Genomic DNA, 21494 nt, shown 5'->3' with positions numbered 1-21494 from the left:
ATAGGCCATATTGCTTAGTATCACAGAATATAAAAATTAGTACTAATTACTAGATTTTGAATTGGAGGGACTTGACCGACAATTGGGGGGACTAAGTCCCCCCTATTTGCGCCAATGGCTAATATCATAACGATTATAGCGATAAACGTTCGACTTATCCACCAATAAATGAACAACAGTATTTTTAAAATACACATAATAGGTAATGATGAATTCAAAGTCACTTAGATACTATGGGCGCATTTTACTATACCCATTTTAGATCCCGAAAAATCCCGGGCGCAATTTACTATAGTATTTTTACTGCCTGCTTAATGTGGGCGCAATTTACAAGCACCCGCCTACATGGCTACACCTAAAATAGTCACCTAACGTAGTTATATTATACTGTAGTATTTCACATAAAATACGTAATGTTATAAAATATTTTTTTTCTGAGTCTTACGTGTTTATTCAGTTATTTTCCACTCGGTAGTAAAATTACTACTGTGACGATTGTTGGTTTATGTATTAAGTATATAATAATAATGTTCTTATGTTTGTAAAGCAGTAACAGGAACAGCCTAACCTAACAAACTAGATATATTTGTGAAATAGTAAATTATATAATAAAGTTCATGTCAACCTACTAAGTATGTTAAACAATGTTGTTTTTAAGCAAACATTTGAAATAATAATAATAATACTATAACAATCATAATAATTGATTACAGTGTGAAAACGCACTGAGTGTACGTATAACTTCTGGCGTTGCTAGTTCCCGGATGGGTGACCACCCGGAATTTTTAGCAACGAATCCTTGCCACACATACAAAAAACGTGTAACCAACAACCTACAAACAAACAAACAGCTAATAGCCTAAGTTGCCGGGCTCAAGCTCAATAAAAAAAAAAATTGATTACAATGTTAGATATTTGAAAATTTCCTATTTAATTTGTATTTTGACTTCATATAATAATTGTCACACAAATTGTGAAAAATGAATTAATTTTAACTATGTGAATACTATATTTACCTATAGTTATGTGATAAAAACATTTATATAGGTACATTATTTGTGCCTGTATACTCTAAGATTACTTATTAGGAATAGTTTTTTTTTTGATAGTTTATAATAATACGAGATCCTCCATGAATTCCCTATAGATCAGCTGTTTTTCTTGTGATTTTATAGTATTAGCTAAGTGCAGTAGGTATAGTAAGTAATTTCGCAAGAGAGTATTTTGCAACAATCGATGTTGCCCAATAAAAACAAACTATGCACAATTCAAATTAGCAGGTAGCATATTTATTTTTATCAACTGCATCCAAGGACGGATCTATGGTGAATATGTGGTAGACCGGCGGGGGAGCCCGCGCAGGGGAGGGCATTCATTATTGAATGTACGCCACACAAATATTTTAACTTATATATTTCTAAATATTATATAAGTATCAAATACATCACTTTAGCACGTATATTATTTAAGATATATCATTTAAATGTTGTGGGATAAACATATTTATAATTATAATATGTATTACCTAAATAATATAATAAATAAAAAATTGTAAATTTCTTTAAAAAAAAATATTGGAATTATGCACGTGTGTGGTATATGTCTCTGAGTTCTGGAAAAGCCTGTGCCCCCTCCTCCCTCCTAGATCCATCCCAGACTGTATCACTCAACGAACCTACAGCTGTGTAAAAATAGCAACGAAATAGCGGTACGTCCTATAAATGCGTTTCCAAAACAATAAAACAACATGTGTGGTGTGTTGTGCTTATATGTAATAATATTAAATCCTAATTAAATCGTTGATGGTTTTTGTATAGAACTACGGTATTCATTATATTATTTTATAACTGAGTAAAAGGTGGTAGAATTTTTTATTCGTCCCTGGGCCGTTAGCCCGTAAAACGGTGTTTGCGGGGTTTATCACACCAGCTTGCTGCTGCTGGAATACGGATTTGGTACGGTCAAATAATTGCGCATAATTGGACGCTATAATAGCATCGCTCTCACAGACGTTTGTTACTTAAATGGAGATTTATTCCGTGGATGGGTAGACGGTATATATAGGTATATGGCGGGTGGTTCGGGGTATATATATATACAGCAAGGCTTTTGTAAGGGGAGACGGATGACGCGGATTCCATCGTAGCAGTATAGCCCGCAAAAGAGAAAGATACGACGGGGGCGATTAATAAATTATTTAAGCGCCACCGCCAACGACATCAATCACTCTTTAGCGGTGAAGTGAGGTAGGGCCGTGGTTGTGGGGAGAGGAAACACCGGCGGTAATTTGACGTTATTGGCCTTACCGGGTCCGTTTATTTCTTACGACTTTTTATTTATTATTCCGCGGCACTTTACAGTTTATATACTCTTGTCGCCTGTATACAAGATTATTATTTATATACATGCGCTGCAGATATGGCTTCTTTGCAGTCGCCGTCGACAGATGACATACAGCGAGTGACGCGTGTCACGGTCCGGATTCATTTTTGTTGGAAAGTCTTGAGAGGAGAAAACCAAAAAAAATGCAATATTATACGGGTGATAAAATTTGATTAATTTTATAGCTGTGGAGATTGCGTAATGAGACACCTGCAGTAGCTGCGGGCGCACGTCAAAGACATGGATTGGAATAAAATGAAAATGAATGCGTATATGAATATTTTGGTAGGTAAAAATTTGATTTTTAAGTTAAATATATATTTATATTTAATATTTATATGTAAAAGCATATTATACATGTTTGTAAAATGTACATTTATGTGACTGTATATTAATCAAATATCAAAACTTTCACTGTAGTCTGTAAGTATCCATTTTCAATAATTTGCAACCATTAAGAAAATTATGGACAAAAATAAATACCTATATTGACATATCCGCGTAAAAATATATCTATTTTTCTTAAGAGAATTTGTTTTCCATGTTTGTAGAGGGGATTGTCATAAATCTATAAGCCTCTATATAAAATGTTATTAAATAAATTAATGATATGAATACTGGGATTATAAATATTCAGGTGATCACACGCAATGTCCAAGTAAAATTACCCATATATAATATTATATATAGCCATATAGGTAGGGCGTAGGTATATATATACCAAAGAGATTAAAAATAGGCATTTATACTGTTGAAAATAAAAGATTCTGATAAGCTATTTGATGAATCTATTTACCTACTTACCTTCCCGTGTAACTATATTAATATTTTTAATTTTCATGACATATCTAGGTTAGGGTAGGTATACTTATATACATATACTATAACATACTTTATATTTAAGTACATTTTTATACGAAATATACTCTTCTCAAAAAGTGTTATAATTAATATTTTAGTATTATTTTTCCTATAACTATAATATGTCCTTGGAATATAAATAGAGTAATATTGTAATTTTTTAGGAGATGAGGTTCGAAATACCCCTAACCCTTATGATCAATATGCCTCCGGTCGTACCTGTATACATATTTGAGTTTAATATTATATAGGTATTTATATATATTTGAATTGAGAAGGACATTATACGGGACGGAGTCTTCTTTAAAACATTTTTTTAGCGTATAACATTTTTAATAATATCCCTAATCATTGATAAGACATTATATAAAATCTTCAGCTAGGTATACACATTTTTTAATTTCTACCTTTGAACATATTTCCAATCCAAGAACTGTGGCTAATATACAATAATTGTAATCTATAGGTACTATAAAAATAAGATATAAATATATAATATTTCTATGAAACAATTGCTTCTATAAGGAGAATATAATACCTATCAGGTTATTATAATACGTATACATATTTTAAAGAAAATTCAAAATTACATGTAGGGTGTAGCGCTATATAGTAGATTCCTAGATGAAATATACCTATGACCTATGTGAATGAAAAGAGTGAAACAAATGTGTCGACTACTGACGTGGTGTCGTAATTGGTATAATAATAATAATAATAATATTTATTGGCCAAAAGAAAAATACAGTTTCAATAAGTAATCAATGGTATGTATAACATGGTTAGATGGTCCATCTCACCACTGAAGATAACCTCTTATAGGTGATTGATGGAGTACTATTAAGATATAAGTTGGTATACATTTATAAATTAGGATGTACAATCCAATATCATAATATAATATATAGAACATATATAGGTTAGATAGGATACATACGAACATTTAATCAATGAATATAAGTTTATGTAAAAATTGTTCTTATACGGCTATACAAATCAAATTTTCCTCGGTGTTGTTTGCAGTAGGTATATTTATAATATAAACGCCCTATTCTATATAATATATACAGTGTTTAACGGGACTTTTTGACAAATATTGCAACGTTTGTAATGACAATTTGTTAAATAGTCCAGTTACACCTTATATATTACCTATATACCTACGTGTGGCTGTCACTTATAGTACGATTGAGTTTCACTCGCTGCAGCAGTGATCCACGTGTCCTACCTATTATGTGAGTGACTATATTATCTAAATATACATGTGTTATATTATTAATTATTATACTCTTTACCGATACCACCCATATAATATTGTCTATACATATATATAGACGTGATACCCGTGTGTATATATATAATATATCCTCTTATACTTATCTAATATAATAATGGTGTGTATTATATATATGCGTATACATGCGTATACTAGTATACTGCATGCATGCATACATTGCAACAGCAGCAGTGATATAGGTATACCTATTATATCCATATAGGACATATTCCTCTCTCTCTATATATATATATATATATATATATATATATTGATGTGCAAGACGCACGTGTGTACCAACTATATATACGCATTACGCGTATGTATAAATGTTATATATCTACCTAATAAATAGATGCTGCAGTATAATAATATTACGGCCGTGAGATCGGACGGGCTCGCATAACAACACTGGCAGCCGATATAAAAAATACGTTTTACACTTCGAACTGCAGGAAAAAAAAAATCGACGACCGCAAATAACCAACTATCTGCACGGAGCACTTGCCGGACCGTTGAAAATATACTATATATATTATATATAGGTTAGGTTAACCTATAGAGTCGTGGTATGTATATGTATTTATATAAATTATACGTGTACCTATATATATTATATAGTATATATTATATAAAGAGAAATATAATATTATCTCGGACCACCACTGTGCAGGCACATATAATATATATATATACGCACACACGCATACCTATATATTATATGTATATATCACATGTGCGAGGGGTATCTATGTAGAATACAAGTTTATATATATATAAGTATATAGCATATACACACCACTGCGTGCGTTTATCTCGTTTAATAAATTGGAAACCCAACTCGGGGGGCACACGTGCGGAATACCAAATACCGTTTATATGTACGCGGAGCCGCGGCGCGTCTCGTCCGCATAAATTCCGCATCGAAACGTCTATATATTATATGTACCTCCCCCGAATACTATCGCTACCGCAGACGAAACCGTGTTATACCGCCCAGGCACGCTTTTATCATATATACATGTACAACTGTACATATATATATATTATATTATACAGAGGTATAGATACTTGAGTGCGTACCAAATAATATGTACCTATATAATACGTTATATACCGCCGTCGTCGTCTTCGGACGTCGTCGAGGCGGCGTATATTAAAAGCGGCCGACCGATAGTGTGTTGCACATTCCGGTCACGAAAACCAATTCGTGGCCGCGTTATATATGCGTAGGTATATATTATTATATTATAGTGGTTCTCGCGTACCTTCGGTCGGTCTAGCCGGCGGGACGGGGTGGGCGTGAGGGGAGGGTGCGTGCGCGCGCGTGAAACGCCACCGGTAGACGCGCGGCGCGCCGTTACGCCGAAAACTGTATAATATTAATAATAATACGTATACGGCGGCGGCGGTGGTGGGTAGCCGGGCGAGTGGGGGTGGAGCGCCGATGGACCAATTGACGAGCGGCGCGCGTGGGACCGACTCTCCGTCATCGATCTCGGGCGCCATTTGCTGCCCGCCCGTCCGACCACCGTCCGTCGGGCCGCCGACGACGATCGGCAGCGGAGACTCATCGCGCTGCCGAACACGGCGACGCGACGTTTTTATCGGGAAGCCGCAAATTGATCGTTGCGTACGCAACCGGCGGTTTAACGTAAGTGCCCCGTCGTACACGGTCCCGGCGTCCCGCGCTCACTGCAGTGTTCTACACAATTTATGGATATTATATTATTATACCGCGGGTATACCTAATCAATTTAACGCCGTAAGACACTCAATATATTGCTTCAAAAACTATTTAATTTAAACGCGTTTTTGGAAATATTTTTATTACCTACATAATCTTCTAAATGGTTAAAAATAACCAGGTACACATTTCTAAAAAACTATTGTTTTATACTATTTTTCATCGTTATCATTATTTATTTTTTAAGTTTTTTTAATGACAACATTCATTTTTAATTCCTTACTCTAAAGTTGAATATATATTCTTATTGGAGTATAGACTAGCAGAGTGGAGTGGTACAGGGATAGGAACCCCGCAAAAATGTTGGTCCTGCACTATTCTGCAGCTCATCTAGACTATTAAAATACTACTTGTCCGAAATTGGTTTTTTATAGATTGAAATACTCATATTCTGCTTTGGAATATTAATTTAAGAATGCACCAACCTGATTCTAAAGTGTAAACGATGTTTTTTTTTAACAGTTCAAAATTATTTAAAAGAAATATTTTAATATAATAACGTTTCTGAAATAATGAGTGTTTTACCCTTAGATACGTCATTTGGATTACTATTTTCTCCGTAGCCCCGTAGTGGTATATATATGTATGTATGTATATATCATGTATCGATGTACATACCTATAGGTTATATATTATTACCTATCTTCACGTCCCTCTGCATCAGCACACCTTCATACAATATTGGCGTACCATGTACGGGCTCCTATAATATATATACTCCACTACAGAGTCTATGAACCTTATAAGCGTCTCTCTGTGTGCCATATATTAATTTAATTAATTGTACGAACATATAGGTATATAATGTTTTTGAAATTTTTATGAGTTTATATAATTTATATAATAATATTTTATACAACAATTACTCGTAAATATATAAACATACACGAATGATGACTGCACAAATATTATAATATAGACATAGATATACCTATACGCGTCACTGCATCTGTCATTCCTATACGTCCGTCAACGTATAAATGTTACAGCTCATATATCATCTCCGCGCATGCATCGTTGTCTATACAGTCACGTGTAGAATTTTTTTATATATAAATAAATAACCTACTACGCATTGTCCCTATATAATTTATTATTATAGTATATATAGATACCAGGTATACGTTAGTATGTAATATATATATAAACTTAAAAAGCTACGCTGATGACAACTCGTACCCAAATTCGATACCTATATAATATATTATATGGATATACCCTGCAGCAGTGCTGGATTTCCCATGACTGATAAAAATGCATAATATCAGCTGATTATATCAGTGCGTTTATAACCTATGCCTATACCTATATAGTAGAACTATACCTACTGCAGTCATTAGTTTTATGTACACAAAAAAAGTCGATGTTCTCAAATGTATAAAACCACAACAATTAAACATATTATAAATTGTATATTATATACATTATAATTGGGTATAAGAACCCTTTATAGATATAAATATACATATAAACTAACTGTAAAACTTAAATCTTTATTATTTAATATTTCAAAAATATATAGGTACCAGCTATACTTACTTATAAAGTACGTGATAATATAGTTAAGTTTTAAAAACTTATTTTATTCCTGCCTTCTTTGCTACGAAATTGTAGTTATAGATATATGCGTATAAACTATAAACCCAATTGATTTTTGGTGAATAATTTCTCTACTTGTATATGTAATATTATATATGAATATAATAAAATAAAAATAAAAATATTACTTATTAGTTAAACTACACTTATTCAACATATTTGGGTGCAGTAAAAAATGTTTTAATGTCACTGCATATGCGAGATGCATAATATAGTCGGCATTTAAAATAGGATTAACTGATATACCGCGCAAGTGACTATATATAACGAACTATATTATGTTTGTTTATCTGTAGAATATATTAATATGCGTACCTATAAATATTTAATATACCTATGGATACCTATATAATAAGCACTCAGTGCCGCAACTAGGTTTTGTGGGGTCCTTGTGGCCTGTACTTATACTTCAATATAATAAAAAAAGAAGGGACAAGTGGGTGTCTCTCTGTGGTACAGTAGGTTACAAGTGAGTCACTGTAATGAATAGTGTTAAATTTGAATTCAATGATAAAATATAATTGTACAAGAAAAACGATTCTGAGCGAAGACGATCAGTCAACCTATGATATAAAATTACTATGAATATTATTTGATGATATATTATTGTGAATAAACTAATAAAACTATAATCTATTTAAGTGGAACCTTATTTTAAATTTTCAATCATTATCTATAACGGTTGAAATTGTATACATTTTTAACTAAAAAATAATTATTAAATTTTAAATATGATACATTTTGTCAAAAATCTAACTTTAAATGCTTATAAAAAAATTGTGCCTATGTATTTTTAATGTTTTTCAACTGATATTGTAGCATTAAATATCAGTAGTCTTGTATTACATTTTCACGCTTTTTGGCCCAACAAATGAAATTGTATTGATATTTATGAAAAAAAAAACTAAAAAATTGAAATTATCCATAAACGGCTCAATACAAGTCAAAATTCTTTCAAAATTGTATGGAGCATATAAAATGAGAATATAAACGTTCAGTGAAATTTTCATGTATCTAAATTTATTCGTTTTTGAATTACAACAAAATAACAAAATCACTACATGAAAAATCGAGTGAATATCCAATCTTTAAAAAATATGAACTTCTAAGTTCAAAGCTCTTAAAAATGTAATTTGACTTTCTTATAGACATTTTGATAAAGGTAGACAAATTTATGAGGAATCTTGTATTACATTTTCAAATTTTAGATTTAAAAAGATACATAATCATGAATTTCTAACTCAAAATAATTTGCACATTTTCGTGATTTTTACGTGTTTTATCAAGATTTGAGCTATATAAATGATTATAAAAAAAATTATGACTAAATTTTTAATATTTTTCAAATCTCATTGTAATAATATATTATGAGCCTTGTATTAAATTTTCAAGCTTTTTTACCCAACAAATAAAATTGTATTTAAAATAAATTGGAAACTGGAAATGTCAGTCAACAGTTTAAAATAAATCAAAATATTTTGAAAATTTTATCGTATATGTATATAAAATGCAACAAGATACTGTTGAAAGAAATCGATGAAGTTTCAGTGCCGTAAACGGTGATGACAGACACAAAAAAAATTTTAAGTTTAAAAATTTAACAAAAAAAACCACATCATTGTAAAATTAATGCATTTATCGTTCCGCTCAGAATCTAAAGGTTCGTACAGCAACTAATTATCTTTGATAGACCACTATAATGCAAGACAACATTTATGGCCCCCAATTTTTAACTTTTTTTCAAGCAGTATAGTAATAGTAATAATGTTTATTAAATTAAGTCTATCATATTTTTAAACACATCGCCAACAATACATCAGTTATCAGTAGGTAGTCAAGTAGTCAAATTAATTAAAAATCAATTGATTTATTAAACAAAATGTAATAGTTATGTTCATTTTTCTCGATTTTATTACAATATTACATTAAAATTTAAATAACCAAAAATATACTATATCAACAAATAGGTACCTATATTATACCTACAATTATTTCATTTTAAAAAGTTTTTCCTTACTTCATATGTAAAGAGTATAAAGTAATTTATCAATTTTTTAAGATCAAGTTAATTTGTACTTGAATCAATATTAAGTATACTTATGCCAGTTAATCTCTCTTGTAAAATTGAATTCCGAAGATTTTCAACAATTTTAATTTGGAAAATGGCTTTTCGTCCATATAGTGACTAACAACTGGGGGACTTAAATATATTAATATCTATTATAGAAGATATACATTTTCCATTTTTTTTTTCGAATAAAACTTATTTAATTTTCCCTTTTGATGATGGGCCCCCCTTTTATAAACATGATGCGACAGTGTATATGGACTACAGTAATAACTAATAGTATATAGCTATATTGGCAGTTGCTATAATATATTATATAGTGTAGGCGTGTAATAGCTGGTAGGTATAGAACAGAAACACCTATTATATATTATTGTGTATATAACGGATGTATATTGCCGAGAACAAAGATAAATTTAGAATAACAGTAAATAAATTACGAATTTTCTGTCAATCGATAATAGTATACATGATACAGCACACACGACGTGTTGACTGGAACTCTGTAGATGGGAAATATTCACATATCTATACTTATAATGTACCTACCTAGCTATGTGATCATTTTCGTACTTTATAATATTCGTTTCTATACAAACGATCGCCATACTAAAAACATCTCGTTTGAGAAATAATCCAATTCATAAAATAATAAAATAATTGCTATCAATAAATTAAAAAATTGTATGGTTTCAACGAAACTTTGAGAAAGCACAAATACACACCACAGCTATAATATAATTAACTTAATTCTTTATTAATTTATTCATATATGAGTACCTATCACTTCCAGTTAATTATATATTTATAAGTCGTAAATCCGAAATAGTACCGGTGTATAATGTATATATATAAGCATTCGGACTTTATAGGTAAATTATGCATGCGAATATAATATAGTGTCCACAAACACCGTCGTGTTAATTACTAATTACTCATTACCAATAACTTAATTTTTAACTCTGTCTTTTACAAATTATTTTACAACTGTTACCTATAATAGGTACCTACCTATATACTTGGATGGCCATATTTATAATTTATATTTTCTTATAGAGATGGTCTAAAATTATTATGTCTGTTTATTATAAAAATATTAAAATTAAAACGATATAACTTTAAACTAAAACAATATTAAGTATAGCCCGTTGTTTAAGTACACGCATCCTTAATAGTTATATTTAACATTCATTTTAGCTTCATCTTTATGATATAATCTTGTATTTTATAATCATGATATAGTCACATACTTATAATCATTAATGCCCCATCATTCACCATGTAAATACATATCTATGCATAGCTTATGCATTCTGGAGTAGGTATTAGGTAGGTTATAATACCTATCAATATTATTGGAACGTCTCGAACAGTTTGGTTTAATTGCATTGTTAATTGTTTGGGTCTGAATAAAAACCACATTTATCGATACGTTTAAGCGAAGCACCTATACAATAAAATGTAATTGCATGGACGAGACACTATATACTGATTACACTGGTCGATCGTAGTTGAATTGAGAGTCGATTTACTATACTTAGTATTACTTACTATAGAATATATACGTAGATAAAAATAAATACGCCTATATTTATAGTTTCAGTTTAAATTATACATGTACGACATACCTATAGTATATGGGCATATATATATTATGGTATTGCGTGCTTTTGTATTATGTACCTATGTATTACAAGAATTATTTGCGTCATATATGTTGCAAGTGGGGACATAATATTCATTAACTATATTACTATGGAAATCTACCTATTTATAAAAGTGCTTTAATTACCACCTATTTAAGAGAACATTTATAAACTTAACTACCCTAATTATTTGTAAAATTTACAAAATACCATAATATACGGTTTGACACTTTAACGGATTGCTGTTGTTTATAAAATATATTAGTATGTATTTACAAACAGATCAACAAAATTTGATGTTCCTCTACGTCACTGTTATATAGACACTGTATAAAATTTCACCAAATTAAAGTTGACTTAGTATAGCGTATAGGACATGGATGTATACATAGGTATATTTACAAGGTAATAAAGCATGAGCCATACGCCTATATATAGGAACTGTTAAATTATGTATGGTTAACCATAATATATTATATTATATATAGGTACTAGCAGTTTTATAAATATAAATTCATAGAAAACACCTGCAATACTGTAATAATAATCGATATCAATATTTTTTTAATAGACAACGCATACCAATGGACAATAGCTGATAGTCAGATGATAGCTGGTTGTGTATAGGAGGTACCTACATATAGTATTATTATTTACTATTTAAATGGTCCATCTTCTAGTAATAGAAGATGTATAGATATATAAAAATATATGGGGTAAGACATGCAGGTACATGCAGTTTACTAATAGTTTTACGACGTTTTTTTTTTTTAATGATTGAATTAATATTTTATACCTGAAGTTCCATATTTCTATATGCAATGACAATTAACTATAATATATACAATATACATACAATATATAGTATGTATCTATAAGTATGTACTTAAATAATTTTATATACGATTGCTAATTAATCTATAGCTTATTTATCACACACTTAAATGTGACTTTAACTTTAGGTACAGCCGTTCGGGTACATACATCTTTAATATTTCTATTATATCGTAAATATATCTGTAATCTGAATATTGAAACGTTAAGTTCAGATTAGTTGAAAATAGTGATTTTTCTCAGATATGTATAGGTATGTTTAATAGTAACCTTAATTATATTTTATGTCGATTAAAGTTAGGTAACAACAATAATTTGGTTAAAAATATTTAAATTATTTTTTTTACTTTAGTTTGTTAGGCAATAAAAAATAATATTTTTGAAATAAACTTAGATTTCTTACAACTTTTTATCAGTATTATGTTAGGTACCTATATAGTATATTATAATATTATATTAAGTTCAGAAAAAATTATTAAATATTTTTGAATTTTTGAAATTATAATATGAATATACTTAGGTTAAATATACATATTTGATATTACCTATAACGAACGGAAAACTTTACGTCCCCTCGAACATTATAATAATATAGATATAGCGAAGAACATATGTAACATGGTAGGTATATTGTTGATGTATGTGTTGGTTTGTACAAGTAGGGTCGAAATCGATAAACGAATATACGAACGAAAGTTCACAAATAAATACAAACTTTTCGTGTATACATTTTATACTCTCCAATATCGTGCCGAACCGAAACACTCGTTTAACTTATCTTCACTCTCATAAAAGTCATATAACATTTGGTATTATTTCTGTTAAACCTATTTATGATTTTGAAAATGTCTTATATTTTCTGGTTTGATTTTATTAAAAGCAATAACCATGGGAATCATTTAATACACTATATAATATTATATAATACGTATAGCATCGTAAACATTCGATATTCAGTGATACATTTTATGTGAATCTTATTGATAATAGCTAGTATACAAATATTTTAAACGCTAGACTATTTGGGATCAACAATAAATATTGTTTTTTATCATGGTTGGAAATGATTCTACTGACCTGCAAGTAAGTACAACTATGCAATAAATCATCATAATATAATAATAGATATTAAACTATAGGGGAGGGGTAAATGGGTAATACTTCAAATTCCTAAAAAAATATTAGGATTACAGAATTATAACTTTGCTAACCCTATTATTTTTCATAACCTGGCGTTTTCTTAACAAATTTAAGATTTTTTTTTTTAATGAACATAAATTCGTATATCAATATTTATGATTTATTACTAACGTATTCTTTTAATATAGAATTAAACCAATAAAAAAATGTATATTTACAAAAATAAATAAATTATTATTATTATTGAATTGCCTATCGGTACCTGCTGTAAAAAAATTCTGGATGTGTTAACATTTATTTTATATTTACGGCGTTATACTTTTGAGAATTTACATAGGTACTGTATGTCTGTATTCTACATTTGATGAAACATTACCTAATATAACAGTAAACATTTTCTACTTTAAAATATCCCTATAATGGGACTTATATGTAATACCTAGTTAAGTATTAAAGTATGTACCTACAATAAATTAACTAATATTTAATTTTGTCCCTAAGTCTAACATACACTACTATTTCAATTATTTTGAAATGTATATATTTTAACTAAATAATATCTTATGAGCGTATTATGTCACTGGACAGCCTCCCTCTTCTTCATACAATATTCATCTTGTGAATATTTTCCGTAATTATCCTATTTGCTTGTTGTACATATGTTACAGATTGTAAATTTTCTATTTTAAATAAATAAAAAAAAAGTCTAAAATACAAACATCCTGCTACCCAATTAGTAGAATGACTGAAGAAGTTATAAATTATTTTGAAAAAACTGGCGTTATTGCTAAAGTAACTGATGTTTTAAAACTGTTGTATGAAATGGACGAAAAACCGGTTGATCCTCTCGAGTATTTATAACAAATTTTAAATATTATATTAAATTATATATTATGTTTATTGTTTATAAGACTTTCGTTTATAATAATACCACAATTATGTTGTTTTATGCCATTTTATATATCATAATATAGTAGTACGTTATTATTAATAATACATTATAAAAATATAAGTATCATAGGTATCCGTGTATTTAATTAGTACGTATTTACTATTTAGTATGTATTTAGAATATAGTTTATAGTTTCTCAATAATGTTATATAACTTACATTAATTATTGTTCAAATTAATTTTTAAGGGTTAAAAACTGAAAGTACATAATATTATCTGCTTGTGCTTTAAATTAACTAAATTTAAACATTTTTATTAATTATAATTAATTTTTATCCCACAATGATTTGAACTTCGATTCATGAAAACTGATCATCGGATAACTTATTTAATACTTATTAGTTATTATACCTTTTAAATTATCTAAGCTATGGTAGGTTAAATCATAAAAGCTGCCATAACTTAGCCGTTTAAACAATGAGGAAAGCAAAGTTTATAAAATATTTTAAATATAGGTGTGTTGGTATTTTTAATTAATATTTGAATTATTTAAATAATGTTTGTATAAAAATTATACATTGGTACTATACAATTTTTATATTTTACTCATTAAGTATTTTACTATTATAATATAATAACATATTATAATTTCTGCCTTCCATTTTTAAAAATGTAATACAATCGTATGACTTATGGTAGTAATATAAAAAATTATTCAATTGTATTAAATAGTTTTATGTAATAAGATACGATTTTTCAGGTTATCATATTTTCTAGTTTTAAAATTATCGAGATGTTCAAGCAGTAGGTACCTACTTTTAAAAATTGAACTTAAATGTTACTTAAATGAAGTATTTGTTTTAAATTTTTCAATTGAGATCGTAAAAAAAAAATTAAACATAGAATCTTAATGATTTTCGAATGAATCATGGTACATTAAAATCTCCGTTTCCATTGTAATACTTATTGATAATAATAATATACCACTAAATTTTACTATGATATGTTGAAAGCAAAAGTATTCCTCGCTATACTTATTCTTTGTGATTGTGTATTTCACTATAGCGATTGGCGTAATCTGTAGCTATATACGTAAAAATATGTAATACATACTTTAGCTTTTTAATTCATATATTTATTTTTACACACACAAAAACGTCATTCACCATATATTATAACGTTTTTAATTTTTTAGTGTACCTACCTACAGTAAAATATTAACCTTTTATCATCAACAGTCAACACGTCTATAATAATTTATATATCTATTTAAAAAAGTAATATATAAATACACTATACATATATAGTATACACTTTTTTTAAAATAGATTTATACGTACAAATATGACCGAAATTATTCCAGAAAAGGTGGAGTTAACAAAGTTAGAACAAGATTATAATACCGTAATGCAAGAGATTGCCATACTTCAACAAGATATCATAAATATAACGAACAGACTAAAGGAATTAGAAACAAATGAAAGTAATTATAATATAGTAGAAATTAATTCCAAAGAAAATACTATTCTTGGTTTAAGCAATGATGATATGAAAATGCACGGAAATGCTGAAAAAGATAATGAAAAATAGACTTAAATTTTTATTATTTTTTTATCTTTTATGATTACCTAATGTTTTTAAATAAGAATTACAATAAAATATACATTTATAAAAATATTTAAAAGATTTTAGTTTAATATATCTTTGGCTTTCAACTTCGACATGAGACTACGTTATAAAAATTATGTTATTTACTTTTAGAAGCAAGGTTATACTGAGTGTTCATTTTTTCTAATTTGTGAAAAACTCGTTTATGCATAAAAAAATTTTAATTATTTAAAAATAAACATAAATCTAAAGATATAACCCTTAGTTAAATTTAGTTTTCGAGGTGAAAAATTGTGTTTTCTTGGAATAAAAACCTAATCATAAATCTAAAATTTTATTTATTCCTATTCGATATGAGTTATATAGATTTTATGGCAGAAGAAATAAATCTATGAATAGTGTACACAAATAAATTGAAACATATTTAAAAATTGTAAACCTTTTCATACCTTTGAAATTTAAAATTATACAACAAGTATCATTCTAGTTAATATTTTATTCAATAGATTAAATAGTACATGCACCTATATATATAGGTATATAACTAATAGCTGGATACTTTGTAACTTTCACTCAAAGAAATTAACTTTACAAAAAATATAACTAGCAGGCACTAGGTGTACTAATATTGGTTTCACATAATGATAGGTTTTAATTTTTCAGGCAGAAAAATTGTCCATATACGTAGGTATACCTAGATACCTATAGATACCTATAGATAAATTGGGAAATTATCACTTAGTAGAAAATCAATCATAAATCGTATTTTAGAAATGTTATTTTCTTAAGTTTTTATTGTGGGTTAAAAATCTTAATTGAAAAGAGCATATAGTATAGTGTCTTGTGAAGACATTTTTCATAAATTATTTACCGTTTTTGTAAATATAACCTTTTTTGAATGAATATAATAATTTATTATTACATAAAAGTGGATACCTAGTACCGATGTGAATAAGTCTGTTTAAGTATACTTATATATAGGGCTTATATACCTATATTTATAAAAATATGATTCCTAACATGATCTATTATATATCTATTATAATTATACCTAATTCATCACAATTCCAAAAAGATAATTCTAATTTTCAATAAACTATAAGTACAGTCATTATAAGATATCTCAATATAATTATAACTTTTGTTTATTATTAATAACTCAACATGGATTTAAGTTTTGAGCAATCAAAACATTTCATAGATATGGCTTATAATACGTATTATTTCATTCTTCGAGAAAATATAATAATGTTCACGTTTGTCCAGTCTAATGTCTATGGCATGAAAGCTATATAAATAGGTACCTATATATGCAAATTAGTAGCATTCAAAGTATTACCTACTATATTATATATCTTGCAATAATTTACAATAATATAATATACCTAATATTAATATGATATATCACATTATCACATATTATATTATGTGTGCTTCTCGCGCATCTGCAGTTTTAATCTGTATCTACATAATGTATTATAATATAGGTACAACACCTATGTGAATTGATAAAGAATCTACCTTCTATTAAACACAGAAATGCAAAAACGATTCGTGATATTAATAATAATTAAAAAAGAAAAATACGATTTCGACTTACCGACGGGTTGGCCATACATCTGCGCATCGGGTCCGCAGAATTTCGGTACGTCGGCGAATACCGGCCGGGAAAACATGGTCCGGTGGCTGTGATGGGCAACGGCGGTTTGCCGGCCATCATTTTTTCCGATCCATACATCATGGTCATCATACCATTTGCGGCAATGCAGTCGCACGCGACGACGCGTTATTCCAATATCAAACGGTTATAGGTTGGCGGAGAACCAGGTGATAACCTGTATAAATATGTATAGATACAGACCGCTTCTGGGACAAGAACAAGTGCGATTTATTATCGTCGTTTTTATATACCTACAGTTTTCTCTTTTTATCGAAGTATGTCGTGACTGTTGTAGGTAGGTATACACTAATAATATTATATGTTATCCATAACCCATTATCGTACACTTCTGGATAAGCGGTAACATCTTAATGACGATGTATTAAAAAAATATTGTCTGAGATTATATAGGTACCTATTGTCGCGGGAATATATAATATAGGTGGGTCGTCGTTTGAGCGCACCGACCACGTGACGCGCGAGCAGTGGCGAAAGATCGACTCTCCGCGTGTGCAATACGTTCGCGTGTGTGTGTGTGTGTGAGTATGCGTGCGAGTTCGCGTGTAAACCCAATAACCGACCGGTGTGTCGCTCTTATCGCCCGACGGTCTGCGCGTCCGGCGGCACTGTGTGTGTGTTGTCCGCGGCCGCGGCGGCGGCATCCGTGGTCGTCGGAGTCGGTGTCGCCGTCGGCGGCCGTCGTCGCGCCGTGGGTTGGATCGCCGCGTCGCTGGGCGGGCGCGCGTGCGCTGCTGCGTCTCGGCGGTGACGCCATGGCGCCGCGCGCTCGCCTGGCCCCCCGACCCGGCAGAGCGCACGCGTCGACCCGCCACACTAGACGCCGACAGCCGGGGTCAAAACGTAAATATGATTTCGGCGTGCCCGCGCATAATGCACACTGATGGGTGTTTTAAACTTAACTACCCCACCATCCCCTTTCCGCGAACACCGATCATCCCTTCCCGTGGTACTCCGGCGACCGTCGTTTCGCATTCCCTCGCCATCCCGCCACCAACGCCACCACCACCACCACCACCACCAGAACCAAACGTCGACGACTACCATATACACGTAGCAGCGTTCGTCCCTTAACTGCGCGGTGATATTCTTCTCCGCCCCCCTATCACCCGCCAACCGTCGACGATGGTTATACACATCGGGGGTGCGCGTGCGCGAGCGTTCTAATTAACTGCGCGTGATGGGTATTATATAGGTGGGTAGGTACCGAACTTTTACCGAGAAATTATAATAAAAGTACCTAGGTACATATTATACTCTATTCCGTTAGCGTGCAATATAGGTACCTACGTATACAAAATGGGTATAATAATAGGTAGGCAGGTATAGCTGGTATACTCGGTGGCATATACAAAGCCTGCCATCACAGCCCGCCGTTCTGTACGCGCGCGCGCCGACATATTTTGCTTTAATGATAATTTATCGGTTATGTTTGCGACAGAGAGTGAGAAAGATTGAGAGAGCACTACCACCGCCGCCACTCGGCTATTACGAAAATATTATTACCTACGCGGCATCATCAAATAATAATGATAATAATAACATAAGCCCTTCTGCAACAGACGGATGAGATAACGCACGCGTGACGAGACCGCGGTGTATAATGGGAGTATATTATTATATAAATTATAATCTTTATGACCTCATCGAAATATAGTCTTAATCATCATCGTCAAGCAGTTTTACTAGAACGATATTAAGTATACTGTGCAGACCACACTAGGTGTTTACATTTTTTTCAAGAAAAAAAGCAGTAACAGGTACTAGGTAGCCGGTATAGGCATAATATGAAGGTACAATTTTAAAGAAAAGAATGTATATTAATTTTAGGTAATAACATAATATTATATTCATGAGGTTATTGCATTTTATTTTCTGTGGCGAAAATCAAGAATTGAAAAGTAACAAACCCCATATAGGTATAGGTTACTTATTGATCTTGGAGGCCATTTGTACGGAAATGAGCAGTCAATATATATGTATGTATCTCTTCGTAAAGATATGCTTCATGCGACGAGTGTGGCACAGCTTCAATAGTTCAATACCTGATTAGAAAACACCATCTTAAAAAACAGACGTCACCTATTCTAGACACCATTTTTGCTACTTAAAATAAATGACATAACTTCACGAACACATTAAAAAAGGAAAAATCATTTTTTCAATATTACCTACTTTCGTAGTTTTATACTACTTTCTTCAAAATGTAAATACAAAATATACACCTATAAACTATAATCTATACAACGAAGTCACCCGAATGTATGTATATAATTCCAGAACATTATCGGACCTAAACAATATACTAGGTATCTAATTATAATTTCATGAATAATAAGTTAGGTAATACGGACACTTCATCTGCAAAACCTCAAATAATATATAAATCTACCAATAGCCTCACATAAACTAAACCACTAGGTTCACACGTTTAAAAATAATTACGAAAAATATGTTCTAAAAGTTAAAATATGTCATTAATAATGACTCATTAGGCTTTAAATAGAAAACGTTTGAAATCAATCGACAATTAATTATTGTTGATGCATTGAACAAATTGTATCCATCAAAATATTGTGTCTTGTTTTTCGCCAGCATAATTGTTCTCAAATATTGTTAGTATAATAATACATCCTACATGCTACGGACATTAACAATTTCATACATATGTTTTCCTATTCCGTGGCAACAAATTGATTTGTAAATAATAAATAATAGGTAGTAAATAAAAAACCGTGGAAGTCGATCTGCTGCATGCCTGCATAGTAGATTTCTAGTGTAAACCTACCTCGTCATTAAATAGATATCGACTGTAATGGATAAATTAAATTTGAATTCACTGTGTCAATTATGACGGGATATGGATCGTTTAATTTAAATTCGATAATAATAATCATTACATACGAAAAGCGATTTCGAGCGAGTGCAGCGCGTGTCAGCCTCTATATCTATTTCTAAGAATATTTTATTATTTATTTCTATTACTATAAGTAATAAGGTGGCTAAGTTAAACTAATTTTTGCAAAAAACATAATATAGTATATTATATGTATAACAATTATAAATTATTACAACATATATTTTTGTTATTTACTATTATAATATTATATAATACCAAATATCATAGAACGGTGTGAATATGTTAATATAGTATATATAATAAGTAACTTAAATTATAGGTATAATAAAGTCTAAATATTTTTAAAATCTTAATTTTGTATTTTTGAGAGGATTTTTTTTTGTATTTGAGATTTTTAGATTGTTTTAAAAACCACTTACGATTACGAGGAACTTGTCGTATGTTTAAGTCTACAAAATAAACTAGACATTTTCACAATTTCGACGAATTTTGCCAAATAAAATTATTTTGTTAAATAAATATTTAAACTCTTACTTCAATGTTGAAATACTTAAAAAAAAATTGTGATTACCTTTTGTATTTTAGATATTTTTAGTTGTTGTAAGAAACAATACTCATGAGGAACTTTATATTACATTTTCTAGTATTTTGTCCTGCAAACAAAAATTGTAAAAAAAAATAAAAAATTCCAAAAATTCAATGAAATTTGATTTGAAGATAATGCTAGTATAATTAATATTTTGTGAACATTTTAAGTTTATACCAAGTGTTTATTTTTATTTTTTTTTTTTTCAATAACAACACAAAAAAAATATTGTAAAATCAAATATTTATTGACCAGCGCAGAATCTATTATTTATAATAATAAATATTTTCGGATAGGTGGTATATGTAATTGTATAT

The 21494-nt window shown here is 30.0% G+C and overlaps 2 protein-coding genes across 4 annotated transcripts in view; one reads left to right on the top strand and one right to left on the bottom strand.

Moving 5' to 3' along the window:
* LOC132948949 (inhibitory POU protein) overlaps nt 1–18327 on the bottom strand; it is a 43376-nt gene extending 25049 nt beyond the window's left edge. The window contains exons 1-2 of one of the 3 annotated variants that reach the window (XM_061019667.1): nt 17965–18327; nt 17654–17888 (exon numbers count right to left, since the gene is read on the bottom strand). In XM_061019667.1, coding sequence (XP_060875650.1) covers nt 17654–17803 — 150 coding nt within the window. In that variant the 5' untranslated portion in view covers nt 17804–17888; nt 17965–18327. Of the gene's footprint in view, nt 1–17653 lie in introns of all 3 variants that reach the window. The other 2 variants (XM_061019668.1, XM_061019669.1) reach the window with 2 other exon arrangements.
* LOC132948951 (c-Myc-binding protein homolog) lies at nt 14265–16035 on the top strand. The gene is made up of 2 exons (XM_061019671.1): nt 14265–14404; nt 15774–16035. Exons 1-2 carry the CDS (start codon nt 14295–14297, stop codon nt 16033–16035), a joined length of 372 nt encoding a protein of 123 aa, XP_060875654.1. The 5' UTR covers nt 14265–14294.
* Nucleotides 18328–21494: the final 3167 nt, after the last annotated feature.

This window comes from Metopolophium dirhodum, chromosome 7 (assembly GCF_019925205.1).
Source record: "Metopolophium dirhodum isolate CAU chromosome 7, ASM1992520v1, whole genome shotgun sequence".
Classification (NCBI taxonomy): domain Eukaryota; kingdom Metazoa; phylum Arthropoda; class Insecta; order Hemiptera; family Aphididae; genus Metopolophium; species Metopolophium dirhodum.
The sequence above is the reverse complement of the archived record's forward strand: the minus strand, read 5'-3'. Positions and strand labels throughout refer to the sequence as shown.

Bases quoted from the DNA above. Each gene is read 5' to 3' on its own strand.
- LOC132948951 (XM_061019671.1), top strand. From the start codon at position 14,295: ATGACTGAAGAAGTTATAAATTATTTTGAAAAAACTGGCGTTATTGCT. The intron at 14,405-15,773 runs GTATTTATAACA...TTTTTAAAATAG, and splicing joins AAACCGGTTGATCCTCTCGA to ATTTATACGTACAAATATGA.